This window comes from Lygodium microphyllum, chromosome 16, assembly GCF_053477565.2.
Source record: "Lygodium microphyllum isolate KBCC chromosome 16, Lygodium_microphyllum_v1.1.10, whole genome shotgun sequence".
Lineage (NCBI taxonomy): Eukaryota > Viridiplantae > Streptophyta > Polypodiopsida > Schizaeales > Lygodiaceae > Lygodium > Lygodium microphyllum.
Window position 1 is genome coordinate 93,622,158 of NC_141150.1, and position 16,848 is coordinate 93,639,005.

At 39.7% G+C, this 16,848-nt stretch overlaps 1 protein-coding gene across 1 annotated transcript; it reads left to right on the forward strand.

The window, feature by feature from the left end:
* The first annotated feature begins 11,520 nt into the window (after positions 1–11,520).
* On the forward strand, positions 11,521–13,091 carry LOC148023130 (uncharacterized). Its single transcript, XM_087695322.1, has 4 exons — positions 11,521–11,683; positions 11,972–12,087; positions 12,179–12,352; positions 12,430–13,091. Exons 1-4 carry the CDS (start codon positions 11,521–11,523, stop codon positions 13,084–13,086), a joined length of 1,110 nt encoding a protein of 369 aa, XP_087551448.1. The 3' UTR covers positions 13,087–13,091.
* The last annotated feature ends 3,757 nt before the right edge of the window (positions 13,092–16,848 follow it).

The window sequence follows — 16,848 nt, forward strand, 5'->3', positions numbered from 1 at the left end:
TTTGTGGTATTTTGTGATGATGTCTATACTCAATTACACTTAGCAGCCATGATAATCCTTCCCTTAAATGTGCTTATGCATAGATGTGATCTCTAGGCCTACCATCTATTGTTTACTCTGATCTATGGGGCCAATGATCTAGGCTGCATTGGGAGTCTCTAGAGTGTGTAACAACTATAGTCTCTTCTTGAAGTGATAATTTCATGCTAGATTCCAATGACTCGTTTGGAAAATTTTAGCCTCTCGAATCATGCTCATAACCTCTGATTTTTGGGGTGGGTCTATTTCACATTGGTTATTTCCATCTTCTATTATAACAATGATTTTACATATCTTGTCTTATGGTATGCGTGTTCTCTCTCCTCCCATCCCTTTGATAGTCATGGCATGGGTTTCTTTTCCCAAATTTAATGGTACCATGGAGCAAGATCCAAATGCTCACATCTGACAGTTCAAGGTGGCTTATGTGCTCAATTATTTAAATCAAATGGATGATGCCCAATGGGCCATTATGTTCAAAACCACCATGCAGAAGGATGTTACTAAATGGTTGGCAGAGGAACAGGGATGAAATATGTATGGAAATCCTAATAAAACTTTTCTAAGTTGGTTTCAATCATATTGTACCAAGCCTTAGAGACTAGAGCACCTATGAAGCTTGAAACGAGATGACCAAGACGTTTAAACCTATATGGCTCAGCTCTACATTTTGCTCCAATGATCACCAATAATAAGCCTACTAGCAAAATGATGCTTCATTCTATTGATATTCAAGGTTTATCTCGTACTTTGTAAGTAGCTTTTGCTTATAGAAGATTCATGATTTGGGTCATTTCAAAGACAAGACTTAGGGTAGAATACACATTGATGGGTGATTCTAGCAAGAAGTCCAAGAAAGATCCCAGATCCCCTAAAAAAGGAGAGAAATCTTAGGGTGGTGACTTCGATTTGAATACAAACCTAGAGGATGATAGCATTAGTGAGATGAGGAGGATTCATATAAGGATAATGGGAAGAAACCACAAAGTCTAAGAAGATGGACAAAGGCAAGAAATCCTCATTTGGAAAATCTACTAGGAACTCCCTGTCGGGCTCCAAGTGTAATAACTTGTAAAGCAAATATCATAGAGCAATTAAACATTTTAAATATTTTGAAAAGAACTCTTGATTCACTTTGAACATTTGCAAAATCGTTTTAAGATTCAAAGAAGATTTAAAGGAGCAAACATGTGTTTAACTTGTAAAAGCACTTTAGAGATTTACAAAAGCGCTTAAGAATATCTATAAAGGAGTTTATATAATTCAAGTGATATTTTGGACATTGTAAAGTACTTTTGAGATGTGTAGGACAATTCTTAAAATATTAAAAGTGTTTTTGTAACACAAAAGTAGTTTTTATAATTAAGAAAGTGCTTATATATATATATATATATATAACTTTTTAACTTTTTAAAGCACTTTCTGGATGATGGAGAAGCTCTTTTCCTCTTTGCTCTTCTTTTTCTTCTTGTTCTTCTTCTCCATTCATATCTTTTTAGAGCTTGCATAGATTGATTTGGGAGCAATGGACAAAGAGGATGCTTGACAAGTCACATTCAAATCATGGAGCCATTGATGCATCTTTGAGCCTTGGCTAGAATGAGAACGTGTTGATGAGTTCACTATACTCATTGTCATCTGATTTTTCATGCTTTTAGGAATGAGATATGGGAGAGTATATTGATGAGGAAGAGTGCATAATTGTGAGGTGAGCAATAGCCATTGCCACATCAATCAAATCTTTTGAATCAAATAAGACTTCCATCAAGTCCCTTGTTGTACTTGCAAAGTGGCAACATTTTGATTTTATGTTGCTAGGACATGACGAAATTGTCTACTAAAGCATACACTCTCTTTATCAACCAATGTAATAGGAGTTAGTGCTCCAAAATGTCACTTGGATTGAATCAGGTATAGTGCTATCAACTCTTCATGTGTAAGTTTTTCTTAGTTTTAGCTCAAAGAATAGCATCAAATAGGTTTAGAGTTGAAACAGTCAAAGGATTAAGGTATAACATTGAGAAATCTCCAAAGAAGCTCAAAAGATTAGTCCATATTGCTTCTAAGGGAAAAAGAAAAGTAAATAATTTTTTTGATCTTGTGTTTGGAAGAAAAGAGGAAAGTGGTCTGGTTTTGGTTGTTTCATTTTCTTTTTTGGTTTTTGGGAAAAACAATGTTGTAGAGGAGAAAAAAAACAAAAAAGAGAGGTTGTAGCTCACAAAAAAAGGAGGAGTTAGAGAAATAACCAAACTTTCAATGTGGCATCATCTTCTCCAACATCAGTGAGGAATACATATGCAAGTTGACTTTTTGTTGGTTGGAGCAATGTCAATATTAGAGTTTGATTACCTCCTTGTGTGTTGCGCTATCCCTCACTTCTCATCCCCTTCTATCCTCCATCCTGTAGGCTATTTGCTATCCTTTTTGTGGATATACTTCTTTTATCAAGGCCTATTTGTGGCTTGGAAGAATCCTTCTCTACCCTTAGCCCTTATAGGCTTTCACAATACCATCATGGGCTTAAATAGCCACCTCACAATGCTTGGGCTAGATGTAGTGCCTCATGGCTTGATTACTACACCTTAATGGCCTCAAACACCTCAAGTACAACCTCAAGTGCAACATAGAAAGGCCATTGCCAATGTGTGGTCATAAGAGCCTCATCCCACAAGGGTGGCCACTTACACACACCCATGGCCATGAAGTTGGCTTATGTGCTGATCATGTTGGCCTTGAGGGTTGGCCCATTGACATAGATGCTCACCATCTAGGACCACCATCTTAGATTGCTATGTCATCATAACTCCCCTCAAATTCTAGAACGTTAATAGAGATGCCAAGTGAGAGATAACACTTTTCTTGGGATTTGAACAAAGTATAGTGTAAAGAGATTCCACAATGACATATCACATTGGAGACAAAACAAAAAAGATAAACCTTGAATTGGATGAGACATTTTGTCAAGTTTAACGGCCACTTGTTATGAAACATAAAAAAAGCTAGAGATTTCAAGCCCTATTTCTTTTGCTTACCATGTGGGGCGGGGGGGGGGGGGGGGGGAGGGGGGGGTAAACGTGGGGAGGGGGTGGAGTGGTGGTGGTCACCCCCACCCACCACCTATCAGACTGCATGGTGCTGCAAAGGGATAGTAGGCCTATGGCCTCTCCCTCGTCGATGTCATCGTTCTCTTCCTCTCCCACTTCGTCCATGACGGCACCGTCGTCTCCTTTTTTTTTCCCCCTCCGGCAACCTGTTCAAACGGCTCGACATGGGGGTGGGTGGTTCCCACATGGGCGTGGAGGGATATTACATACCATTATGATGGACTTGATTGTCCTAGAGATGGATCCTATTGACATCATTATTGGTTGTGATTGGCTCAAAAAACTTGGCAAATTTTCTTTGGATCAGTCCTTGTATTCTTATAGCCATTCTATTAATCATTGTATTCTTCAATGACATCCTTATTTATAGTATGAATAGAGAGTATCATTTACAATATGTTTAAGGGTTCTTCTCACTGTTAAAGGTAGCAATGGCATTAATTGCAGGAGCCGTCAGTGGTGCATTGAAGAGCCATGGATGGAGAATGTCTAGCACAGCACATGGACTGCTACTTGACAAGGCACATGGGTAGGGAGAAGGCCCCACCACTAGCAATGATCTATATAACACGAGAGACCAAAGCATGGTACTAGTTGTTCCTCGAGCTTATTCATAGCACTGGAAGCCAGGCATACTGCATCGTGCATTTGAGAGGGAGAGGGAGAGAAAGAGAGAAAGAGGGAGAAGGAGAGCTTCTCACTGCCACCGCTGCCATTTGCGAAGAAGAGGAGGAAGTGCACGAAGGGCAAAGAGGAGCCACCGTTGGGAAGAGGAGCCGCTGAATCCATCCTCGGACGACCTTTGCAGTGAGTGCATTGCTCGCTCTTCGTTTGTTTTTGTTTTTTCTCTTTTTCTTTTGCTTTTTTTTGTTAAAAATGATGTGTACTGAGAGAGAAAGAGAGGAAATGAGAGAGGGAGAGGAAGAGAGAAAAAGAAAGAAGGAACGAGAGAGAGAGAGAATAAACATGAGACATAATAAAGAAAGAGAGAAAGAGAGAGAGATAGAGAGAAGGAGAGAGGAGAATGAATGGATAAAAAACAAAGAGAGGGTAAGATCGTGTTCTTTAATTTCTTATTTTCTTAGTAGTAGTAGTAGTGGTAGTAGTGGTAGTAGTGGTAGTAGTGGTAGTAGTAGTAGTAGTAGTAGTAGTAGTAGTAGTAGTAGTAGTAGTAGTAGTAGTAGTAGTAGTAGTAGTAGTAGTAGTAGTAGTAGTAGTAGTAGTAGTAGTAGTAGTAGTAGTAGTAGTAGTTCTTTAATTTCTTCTTTTCTTGGTGGTGGTGGTGGTGGTGGTGGTGGTGGTAGTAGTAGTAGTAGTAGTAGTAGTAGTAGTAGTAGTAGTAGTAGTAGTTCCTTAATTTCTTATTTTCTTGTTTGTAGTAGTAGTACTAGTAGTAGAGGTGGTAGTAGTAGTAGTTCTTTACTTTCTTCTTTTCTTGTTTTTTTTTGTAGAAGTAGTTCTTTAATTTCTTATTTTCTTGTTTTCTGTTGTTGTGGTAGTGGTAAATATGGTAGTGGTAGTTCTTTAATTTCTTCTTTTCTTGTTTTTGTAGTAGTAGTAGTAGTAGAAGAAGAAGAAGAAGAAGAGAGAAAGAGAGAAAGAGATGTTTTGTTAAAGGTGCACCTTGGGTGTGTTCAACGCTTTGGGAAGGCGAGTAGTGGTGGTGGTGGTGGTGGTGGTAGAGAGAGAGAGAGAGAGAGAGAGAGAGAGGTTTTGTTGTTAAAGGTGCACCTTTGGTGTTCGAGAAGGCGAGTACTAGTAGTAGTAGTGGTCCGGTGCAATCCCACGGGACGGGAAACACTCTGACATAGGGTAGCTACTCCCTCATCCCCATGCATATCATATTAAACTTTACATACTGTAGGCGTCTGTAGGCAGGTGGAGACTTTACATACGTTAAATTTGTTGAGTTACAAGAAAAGAAATCCCTTCTTAAACAATTTAAGAAAGAAAAAATTAATGATAACAAAAACAAATTGTTTGTCATAACGTAGACCAAATGGAAAACGATGAAGGCCGTGATGTTCAAGATCTCAAGGTGTATCTTAATCAGTGTGTCCCATATCCTTTCTCTCAATGTAAGTTGGCAATTAGATGAAAACATCGATTGTCTATGAAACACATATGACGCTTTGACGAGTTTCAATTAGAGATCATTGATCAGGTGATCTCAGATTTTGAGCAAACGGTAAGAAAAGTGTATGTCAATCATGCATTATATTTGCAAACTAATTGAATATTATATACAAAAACATTGGATGTGGCCATAAAAGTTATTACAAGGAAGCGACGTCTCATCCCAAGGAGGAGTGCACCCTTTGCATCTAGGTAGAAGAGTTCGTGGGCGTGTGATGGATGGAGTTCCTGAGCCAATCCACCACTACCCAATCTATACCATCAATACGAGAGGAGACATGCAACCTTCTAGAATTTTCTACAATCTTGGAGCTTGAGATGGAGGAAATGATTGATGCATTGATGCCCATGGATGTCGAGACATATGATCCACTTAGAAAGGAAACTTCCATACCATTATATGATGGGTGCCAAGTATCTCGCCTGAAGACACTACTTGTACTCCTAAGTGTGCAAGAAAAATACAGGTGGAGCGATGCAAGTGTGACTGAGTCTCGACCGAGTTGTTCAGGTACCTTCTACGTATGCTTCGTTGATTTCTTTTCGACACCATCATAAAAAACAATTGTGCTTTTTCAAGGTGTTTTATGATTTTTTTTCAGGTTACTAAAGTATCATATATTACCACTTACAAATACCATGCATGAGTCTCGTGATGATGCGTGACATGTTTTACGAAATCCTGGCATGGATTACAATAGTATCCATGAATGTGTCAATGATTGCATACTGTTTTGAGGAGAATATGAGACTATGGAGACATGTCCAAAGTGTGGTGCTCACAGGTGTCGATAGGACTTGCAAGGGCAAACCATCCCTCAAAAAATTCTTAGACACTTTTTGCTTATCCCCCGTATACATCACATGTTTCGTACATTCGGCATGGTGAGCTCCTCATAGATGTACATATTTAAGTTGACTTGTCATCCTCTAATGAACATGTTTGAGTTTACTCTACTTTTCAAGAAAAGAAACAAGAAGGAAAGAAAAGGGGCAAGTATCCTAGTTAAAGGTTATAATCGAATCTTGAGACTGCCACAAACCTTCAAAAAGTCTTGGAAGATGCATACTTGGCAATAGAGTGAAATTCACACTTGGCAAAGTTATTGGAATTGCAAAGCGTGAATTTCATGATGCAATCATTGATATGCTAAAACAAAAAAGACAATTTAATGGTGAAGTTTTGCAAGCATTGATGCAGGTTGACAAAGACATAGAGAAACAACTTCAGAGGGAATATGATGATGCATGTAATGCTGATTTGGAGCAGTATGATGTTGAAAATGGGTTAAAAGGGAGTACAGATAGCAAGCTTGTGGCTGAAAAGCTCAATTTTATAGAGATTTATTGTTTTCATAATAGTTTGGATAGCAAGCATACAATAGTACATTTCATGCTTTGAATGCCTATAGTGTCTACATGGTATTTTAGGTATGCTACATGTCTACAATGATGTCTAGCATGTTGTATAAGCCCAAATATGGCTATGACATACTTTGGCACTTGTATTTTAGCTACATTTGATATACTTGGGCTTTGGTTAGTTTCTTTGAGATTCTATGCTCACTCACTTCTTACGGGTATTGAAGCTTCATTGGACACTTATGCTCCCAGATGTATTTGTGATGCACTTGGGCTTCTTTGATGCTTGGAAGATATGAGCAAGCGCGATGGTCGATGGTCTACCAATATTCGAGCCCTTCTCATGTGGCCCATGCATGAATTTTTGGGATTCAGGGAGTGCTCGGGTAAGTAGGCTTCCATTCTCGTTGGTAATATCTATCATAGCTCGTTCAAGTTTGTATTCATTGGATAGAGGTGTTGGGACTAGTCTGGTTACCTCAGGTTATCATGCATGTCCATTGTGTGGGCCACAGTTAGATTCTCGAAGGTCACGAATCATGAAAAAGATGGTATATCAAGGACACACCACTTTATTCCGGAGGGTCATGAACTAAGTAAATGTTTTCTTGGACAACCTCCAACACAAATGAATGCACAAAGCTGGTACAAGCAAAAAATGGTCCACAAAAGTCACATCCAAATGGAATGCGACAATTCTCAGTTTTCTATGAGTTGCCATATTGGACCCACTTACAGATCAACCACTTGTTGGATCCCATGTATATTTTCAAGAATGTGGGTAGCCTACTATGGGACCACATCATCACATGAAAGAGAGACATTGTAGGGGGTACGAATGGATTTGCAAGAGGTAGGCAATATGGAGGCACTTTGGTTGCACTCGAGTGCTAATAGTCACTTGCAGCTACCTCGCGCTCCTTGGGTTTTGTCCACTAAAGAAGACCGCCTTCTTGTGAAGAAAATTATCAAGTCTATCTGCATTCTGGTGGGTATGATGCATTCTCTCATGTCCACATTTTCTAAAGATGACCAATTATCAGGGCTAAAATCCCATGATTGGCATAAGATATGTCGTGTTTATACTACGAATGGATTGTAAGTGGCCTGCGTATTTTGCTATTTGGAGTGTAGTCATTGTTTGTAATGCTTCTTCATTTGTGGCAGTTTGTACTACTGATCATGATCGCAGGATGCCTTACTCCAGAAATACGCGGGCCGATTTACAAGTTGTCAAATTTAGTGCAATGGATCTCACAGAAGGAGATCAATATATCCTCTATTGAATCCACAAGGCGGGGAGCAATGGAGACGGTTTGTCTCTTTGAGAAGTACCTACCCACCAGCATGCTCACGATGCAAACCCATCTTCTAGTGCATATTGTAGATGAAGTGGAGATTGATGGACCTGTCCATACGTGATGGGCATTCTTCTTGGAGCACTTCATGAAAACCCTGAAAGGCTTTGTGCGACAACGATCTCATTGAGAAGGTAGCATGGATGAAGGTTGGTTGGTATCTAAGGCATTAGTGCATATTTCACAGTGGCCACCAACGGTGGATTCAGACAACAGTATGCTATGGTCGTTGAAGAATGATGATAGACTGACCGGAGATGTGGTGGTTGGAAATGGGGTGGAAAAAATAATGAATGTTGCAATGGGGGAGAAAATGAATCATTTTTGTATGTTGCACCATGCCTCCATGGATACGTGTCTCGCTAGGTACAAGTAAGCCAGGAAAGATCGATAAGAAGTGCGATCTGAATTTTGACATAGTATGTGCCATCGAACGATTCAATATCCCGAGGGCATGGAGGAGATACCACGCTTTATGTCAACGTGATGGTTACATGGAGCTTTGACCGCAGCGTCTTGCGAAGGGGCGGAGGTCTCAACTGAGTGGGAATTCTCGAGGGGATGTAGTCCAAAGGTGATGACGTGTTTAGGGTTTGTCATACCCAGATATTATATGCGACAACTATTCAATATAGAGTACAAGATATACAGTGTGACACATGGTCATGCAGACAGCATTTCCACGTGGAGCGTATCAACAAAATGCGCTCCACAAAATAGATTGTGGTATCATGTCAAAGTTTGAGCAAGAGAGCCGATGATGAGCAATGGATCCAAACACCGTTATAGATGAGATGGAGTATTTTGGAAACTTGCAAAGTATTATCACGGTGGATTACCTTAGCTTCTTTATGATCCTATTTGATGTGCAGTGGTTCAAAGTGGTACTTGAATGAGCTAGGGCAACAGCTCGACGAGGTCCATTTGGATTTCTCGAAATAGATTCTGAAAAAAGATGGACGGATTTATGCAACACGTTTGTAATGCTGGCCCATTGTGAATAGGTACATGAACTCATGTTTTTTAAAACTTTATTACAACATGGTACATATCACAAAAGTTAAATCTCTCTTATACGAGATTTTGAACATGTAATTTTCAATCCAAACCCCCGATAACCTTGATGGTGGTATATTATACCTTCAGCTCCTTGAAGTGAGAGAGTATATGGTCAAAGCAATGTTCCTAGTGTGGATGAGGATAGTATGCAAATAGAGGGGTAGAGGCCGCCGAAAGCTTAGAGTATGTAGAGGGGCCAAAATTGGATAACAATGATGGAAATTCAAGATTCCAAGAATTCTTTAAGAACGAGGTTGACTCGTCATTTTATGGTGACCTATCTATCGACCTTCCAGTGTATGCGGAGTTGTGTCAAGAGATTTGGAGCATCCACCTACTCAATTCATTGACGAATCGCTTATAAGGGTACATAAGATATGTGTTTTAAGTAAGATCATTTTTTGAATATTTATATTACCATGCTTTGCTTGATTTATATGATTATGGTAACATCAATTTTTATATGTGTAGGTGACCTTTGTGGATATTTGGATCTGCACGATGAGTCGAGGGATGAGTGACGAGGAGCTATAGGAGATCTTTACACATATGTCTCCAAATCAGATGGCTCGATTCAGAGATATGGCAAACCAGGAGTTGTCTCTCGGACACCATCAAGCAGTTTTGTTAGATCTACTTTAGTTTGCTTTGATACTTCAATTTCTAGTAGACGAGGTCAATGCTCTAGACTTGGGCCGAATGAAGGGAGTTGTATTTTTTTTTCTTTACAGCACTCCATTACAAACTGCGATCCCACCAGCCTAGAGACTCGATATACAGAGAGACACGGTCTCGCTGCATTGATCAACCAATTGTATGGACGCGGCGGCCCAGTAAGTCACTCATCTTTCTTGTTCGTAGTTACAAACTTTGATTAAAACGCATTATTGTATGGTGGATTGATGTGTAGTTGTTTCTTTTTTTGCAGGGTCCATTCAATGTTCCTTTGTGACATGAAGAGATTTTGGATGGCAAGGATCTATAGCTCACCCTTGGATCCGTGGAGCGCAGATCCTTTTTTTTTTGGTCATGCGATTTATGTAGGCATTTTCTATGCACTATCTTATTATCATCCTTTATATCTTTCCATGATTGTATCGTTGCTTTCATTACGTGATCTTGTATTTATTTTATGTATCAGTATTATGGATTCAAGTACACTTTGCCTTCATGGAGACGAGCATTGTACACTTTATTGTAACTCTTTTGTATAGCCCAAATAAAGCACATAGTGCTATTTGTAGCATGCCCTGTCACAAAAATTTTCTTTTTCCCTATACCCATCTCTATTAGCGTTGCAAATTTACTGCATGCATCACTATAAGCGTCGCAAATCGTCGCTATCAGCGTCGCTATTTGCGTCGTTATCAGCTTTGAATGTCGGTGTGAGGCATGTATCTTGTAGTGTACAAATCCTGACTTTTCTATTATCTAACTTGAAATAGAAGTTGTAGAAGGGCTCATTGGACATTAATTGGATTTATTGTCTTAGAAAAAAATGGGAATGGCTCTGTGTGTTGACCACAAAAGGATTATGACCATTCCACAAGATAACCACATCTATGAGAGTTGTATGTGTCTCATCTTGGGTATCTTGTCCAAGCTGATCCACTCCCCTCGCAAAAGTCGCCATCTTCTATATCGAAAGTGAATGCATAGAGTTTGTCTAGCAATAAAATACCTCTAATAAAAACAAAAATAATGGTAAGTAAATACGAATAACACAACAATTCATCTAAGCAAGACCTATGTCAATTAAATCAAGGCATTGAAAGTAGTAAAAAAGATTTACCTGAATGTGAGATCTGATTGGTTGACCTTGCACTCAATCATCTCATCAAAATGTTTTCTTTTGACTTGCCAAGACTCACCCAATAGCTGAATCATCCATTTCTCGGATGGACACTTGCATTGATAAGTAATCTTTGTTTTCTTCAGAACATCACATGAACCAAACAAATGTGCAAACAATGAGAATGGAATAAACTAACTAAGATGCACATCCTTGGAGCCTGTGTTGGATTTCATAGCACTATTGATGTTTGATTTTATCTTGGACTTACATGCTCCTGACAACTCCAAGCTACCAATCAACCATTCACCACTAGATAGTGGCAACAATGGGACATGCTATAATCTCTGGCTTGTTAGCTATATATAGTTTGTCTATATATAGCGCCCCGATCCCCTCTATATATTCCTATCATGTGTGCTTAGTTGACACACTTCTGGGGTTTCATTTCCGGTGTCTCGTGTCTCTCTTCTCCTCTCTCTTCCTCCGTTCCTTGTCTCCCTCGCGCATTGTCCAACATGGTATCAAAGCCCAAGCAGCGCCTGTGAGAGATGGCGACAGGAACGCTGTCAACCCTATGAGGACTAAGCCTATTCGTGCATCGGGAAGATGACCCAGATATACTCTTCTTTCGATAGGGAGAAGGAAACCATGGTTGGGAGGGATCGTCATGGTGGCGGTCGCCTTCGCCTGCCACTTCTACATGATGCTCCTCGTCTGGTCCAGCGCTAAAGATGGACACCATCCCATCAGCACTTTCTCTGACCTTGGCTTCGTCGTGTGCGGCCGATGGGGCCGTGCCTCAGTCAACCTCATGATCGTCCTCAGCCATGGTGCCTTCTGCATCACGTAGCTACCTCATCTTCATCCTCTATAGCATCCCAGCCTTGTCGCTCCCCTCATCAGCTTGTCTCGGCCATCATGGAGCGACAGATGTCATCGATCCTCCAGACATGGCAGACGTCCACCCATTCCTATGAAGCTCCACCCGTTCCTTATGGAGACGTAGCCACCTGTTCCTTCCTCTGCTTCTCCATCGCTTTTTCCCACGCAAGATGCGGGGGACGCAGTACATCCCACGGAGCACTAGTTAGACAACTCCATCGGTCCTATTGAGGAAGCCAAAGACTTGGAGCCTGCAGCAGAGCATGCCGCTGTCTCGCGTGATACTGTAACGGAGCCAGATTTACATGAAGCAGATGGTGATGAAGTGCTTGCACCTCACGATGAAAATGACGTTCATAATTCTGAGCAGGAGGGCTGAAAAGACTGAACAAGATCTTCCACCTATGTCTTCTTTGCTTGCTTCTGAGATTGTGGAATAGCAGGCGCAAGAAAAGCTAGACCTGGAGCCTAAAAAGCAAGAGCCAGAGAAGGTGGGCCTAGAGAAGCTAGAGACAGACAACCAGGAATCAGGGAAGCTAGAAACAGACAATCACAAGACAGGGAAGATAGAGCCAGAGGAGCAAGAGGCACAGAAGCCAGAGACTAAGCCTGAGAAGGTAGAGATACAAGTAGTAGAGATGGATGAAGATTCTCTGCTAGTTGCTTTCCTGAACTTCCGAGCTATGAGAAGAAGGGTCTGATTAAGGCATGTGCTATTGCTGCTGTTGCACCAACATGGGCCGGTCCAATGCCTATAGTCTTTGGAAGAGGGCCTGAAATGCCTATAGTCTTTAGAAGAGGGCTTGAAATGGAAACTAGGTATGGTTTATTGTGGGGCTTGCTGCAATCTCCTGGACTTGGCTGGATGATGTACAATTTCATGGTTAGCAGTCCCAAAAACATCCAGACACAATACCTCTCTCATGTTTATGCTGATCCAAATAATATAACACCATCTTTATTGGATAGTAGGCTTGCCTTAACCAAGCGTGAAGGTGCACGTTGTGCACCTGCTGCTTTCTTGACAGGATTGCTTGACCCTGTGCAAACAAGAGAGGAGTTTCTTGCTCTTTTTGCATATCTGGAAGGAAAAGTCCCTGTGTTGATCTTGTCAGCAAACAAAGCTCCAAAGCGATCCAAAGCAAAGATGGAAACTTTGCAAGGGGCCAAGGGTGTCTCCAAGTATGTGGAAATATCCGATGCCCTGTTTCCTCAGGAAGAATACCTAGATCTTGTTTCATGGATTGGCAATTGGGGCAGCAATGTTTCATGGATTGGCAATTGGGGCAGCAATGACTCCAGTTGTTCGAGTGCTGGTTTTCTTTCTCTTCCCCATAACATATCCAATTAGCAAAGTAGAGGTCTACCCTTTCATTGTTTTGTCTCGTTCAAAAACGCTAATAGTTACTTACCACTAAACACGTGGAAGAAATAGTTTAAGATTCATGATGATCGTCCTCGTTCGTTATTCTAGCTGATGAGGGTCTATATTCCAGCTGATGACACATTATTTCATTTCTATTCTTTCCAGGTGATGAGCGTCTATATTCCAGCTGATGACAAATTGTTTCATTTATATTTTGTTCATGGGGCCCTACATGTGTTATGTTGTCTATAGAGCGGCATCGCGAACCGTCTCTATAGACCTTGTGTTGTTCTAATGTCATCACTGTAACGTTTTTTCTTTAAGTTTTGATGTGACTGATATATTGCTTACATCCCAAGTTCAGTTGAAGGAATTTCTTGGAGATTTTATCTTTTGCAGTGATGTCGCTTATCCTTATTTTACATGTTGTATATTTAGGAGTGATAAAGCTCTTTTGATGCCTCTGAATAGGCTGTTGTAATTCAGGAGTGATGTAGCTCCTTTGATGCCTATGAATAGGCTCTTGTAAGTTCAACTTTGTAATTTTATATTTTGAATATTAATATAACTGTAGGCCTATATAGAGCTGTGGGTTTTTCCCTTGAGCCCCCAAGGGTTTTTTCATCCATAGTAAGGGACCTTTATCTGAGCGGGGGTGTTAGCTCTATATAGTGTTAGCTATATATAGTTTGTCTATATATAGCGCCCAAATCCCCTCTATATATTCCTATCATGTGTGCTCAGTTGACACACTTCTGGGGTTCCACTTCCGGTGTCTCCTATCTCTCTTCTCCTCTCTCTTCCTCCATTCCTCGTCTCCCTCGCGCTATATAGCACCCCGGTCCCCTCTATATATTCCTATCATGTGTGCTCAGTTGACACACTTCTGGGGTTCCACTTACGGTGTCTCGTGTCTCTCTTCTCCTCTCTCTTCCTCCATTCCTCATCTCCCTTGCGCGCTGTCCAACATGGCTTTCTACTACATACAATGAATTATAAAAAAAGATATTTTGAGTTGCAAGTTGACGTGAAGAGTTATTATCATAGATTAAAGAACCTTTGTCCGCATACCAAAGATGTATCTTGCCACTCAAAAATTCCACATTCTACCATTCATGCAAAGTTAACAGATATAGAGCTGTCAGTAAAACAAGATTGAATTAGAACACTACAAAGATTTATTTAAAAAACTCTGATGCAAAAGAAAAAACAATGATAAAATTTAAAAACTTACTATTTTGTTTATAATTTGCAATGTAGTTATTGCCATGTATTGAGATTTGTTTGTGCATATAAACATGTTGGATCAACACTTCTATTATTGTACTTGTTCCGTTAAACACTTTTCTGAACTCTAAAATTCTACCTTTCCAATGTTTTCTAGGGTTTGCAACATCCTTACGCTTGACCTTGAAACTCCCTCGAGTACTTGGGCACATCAAAATACAATTTAACTTATAGTACTTATCACAAATCCAATTACCGCCACTATCTTTCCTATTGAAGACCTCCACTGCAAGTATGTTACTGATGTTTTTCCTCTGTCAAGATATCTATGATAACCAAATAGAAAAGTTACCTATCAACATGTGTATAATTTGCAAATGTTATCTCCGAATGAAATGAAATTTAAATGGAGCAATTAAAAAAAATATTGTACATGTAATTCTTTTCACAAAGAAGCCCAAAGATGTTGAACAAGAAGTTGACTTATAATAAGACCATTGCTCCTTCACTGACAAATTCCTAGAGTACAAAAACAAAAGAAATATACAGTCAAAGCATACATATAACTTACGTAGGCTTTGTCCAAATGAGTTGAAACTTAACCATGGAGCAAGAGAAAAAAGTAGCAATGTACCTGTGGCTCTCTTTGCAAAGAAGCCCAAAGATGTTGAAGAATTTGAGTTTTTAAAAATCATTGTTCTCTACCCTCGAAGACTCTTGGAGAGTTTTAAAAAAAAGGAAAACTTAGTATGCATATAGCTTGTATACATTTGATCCAAACGATATAAAATTTAACTATGGAGCAGTAAAAAAACAAGACAACATACATATAACTTTGTTTACAAAGAAACCGTAAGATGTTGAAGAAGAAGTTGAGTGTTCAAATGATCATTGTTCTTGACTATAAGAGACTCCTAGAGTACCAAAACAAAAGAAATTACATGTTAAAGAATGCACATAACTTGCGCAGATTTTGTCCAAACAAGATAAAACTTTACCATAGAACATCCATGGAAGAGAACAATATACCTGTAAAGTCTTGTGAAGAAAATCTTAGGACTTTGGTAGAACAAGCTCTTCTCTCATAAAACACGTGAAACTCTCTGTGTTTGTGTAGAGAAAATGAAATTTCACAAGGTTATAGATAGGGCAAGCAACAATGAGGCTATAAGATTTTATCAAAAAAGAAGAAGCGAGGAAAGAGATATGATAAATTTGAGTTCCGCCTAAGAAAGAGGGGGGAACGAAAAAGGGGAGAAATGAAAAGTCAAACATTTTTTTACAAAATGAAAATTTGAGTCACAAACTTCTAGGAAGTGTCAACATTGTATTTCCCACATTTCCCCTTATTTTATTGCTGAGGGAAGATTTGGATTGAGATATGACTAGAAGATTCATGTTACATGAATCTTGAATGCTAGCTCTCTCATTAGTTAGGCCTATATTTGTTTATTCACTCCTTAAGGGGCAAAAAAGAGAGTCCATATTTCTCCTAATGTACCTTTTCTTGAAGTCACCTTTTCAATATGGATATCTCTATGAAAGGACTTCTTGGATTCCCCAAGTAATCTAGGAGAAACAATGTTTAATATTTCATATACTTTTTTATCAATTGTTTGAGTTGGCATAAGCAACTTATCAAATCTATACCTTATCAACTTGGCAATGTGTATATCCTTATTCATCATTGTGACTCCATGTGCATGTGTAGCACAAACATAGCTATCTTGCAAGAAATCAATCAAGTAGTCTTCAGTAGATTCTTGAAGACACGCCAAAGCAAAACTCTACCACCTAACTCTTAGACCATATCTATCATAAATGACCTTGATGAGACTAAGGAAAGGGGCCTTTTGATAAGCTTGTCAAAGGACTTCTATGTCTTTTTTATTTCCCTCATTGCATTCATTTTTTGCTTCACCCTCCTCCTCACAAACTTGGTAGCCCTCTCTTTTCCACTACTAGTGAGAAAATGCACCTTGTTTGCCCTTTCCAAAATTTCCAACCCTCTGGATCTTTCCCTTTAAAGACATTGTGCTATGGAGTGGAGCCTTTGAATTTGTCATAGTGTCCATTTGTGTCCCAAGAACTTGGCCTTCACCTCCTTCCAAAGTTTATGCTTGGCCTTGAACTTCACTTGGTCCCCGAGGGTCTACTTAACCTCGGTATTGAGCTGGTTTCTGAGGGCATGCATGGACATGATTGGAATTCTCCCCTTAAGTTGATGGGTTCATGTGCCATTTTTTAGTGAGGATTTGTGTCTTCTCTCTTTTGAGGGCCTCCATGCTCAGGAATAATCTCTAGTGGATTTCTTTGTTCTTGGTTTGAATCCTGCTATTATGTGCCCTCTACTCCCTTTCCAACTTGATCCTTAGGGACTTTCTTTGTAGTATGTCTAATTCTTGCTATTGTCTCTACAACCTACCATTGCAACATTACAAGTATGACATTTGAGATGTAAACTAAATTTTTTTGCAAAAACATGCAAACAATCCGACCCTATAATGCACAAGAGGGATG

Excerpts from the sequence above, each read along its gene's own strand:
- LOC148023130 (XM_087695322.1), top strand. The coding sequence starts at position 11,521 with ATGGTGGCGGTCGCCTTCGCCTGCCACTTCTACATGATGCTCCTCGTC. Across the intron at positions 11,684-11,971 it reads CATGATCGTCCTCAGCCATG|CCAAAGACTTGGAGCCTGCA; the intron begins GTGCCTTCTGCA and ends CTATTGAGGAAG. Across the intron at positions 12,088-12,178 it reads CACCTCACGATGAAAATGAC|GCGCAAGAAAAGCTAGACCT; the intron begins GTTCATAATTCT and ends GTGGAATAGCAG.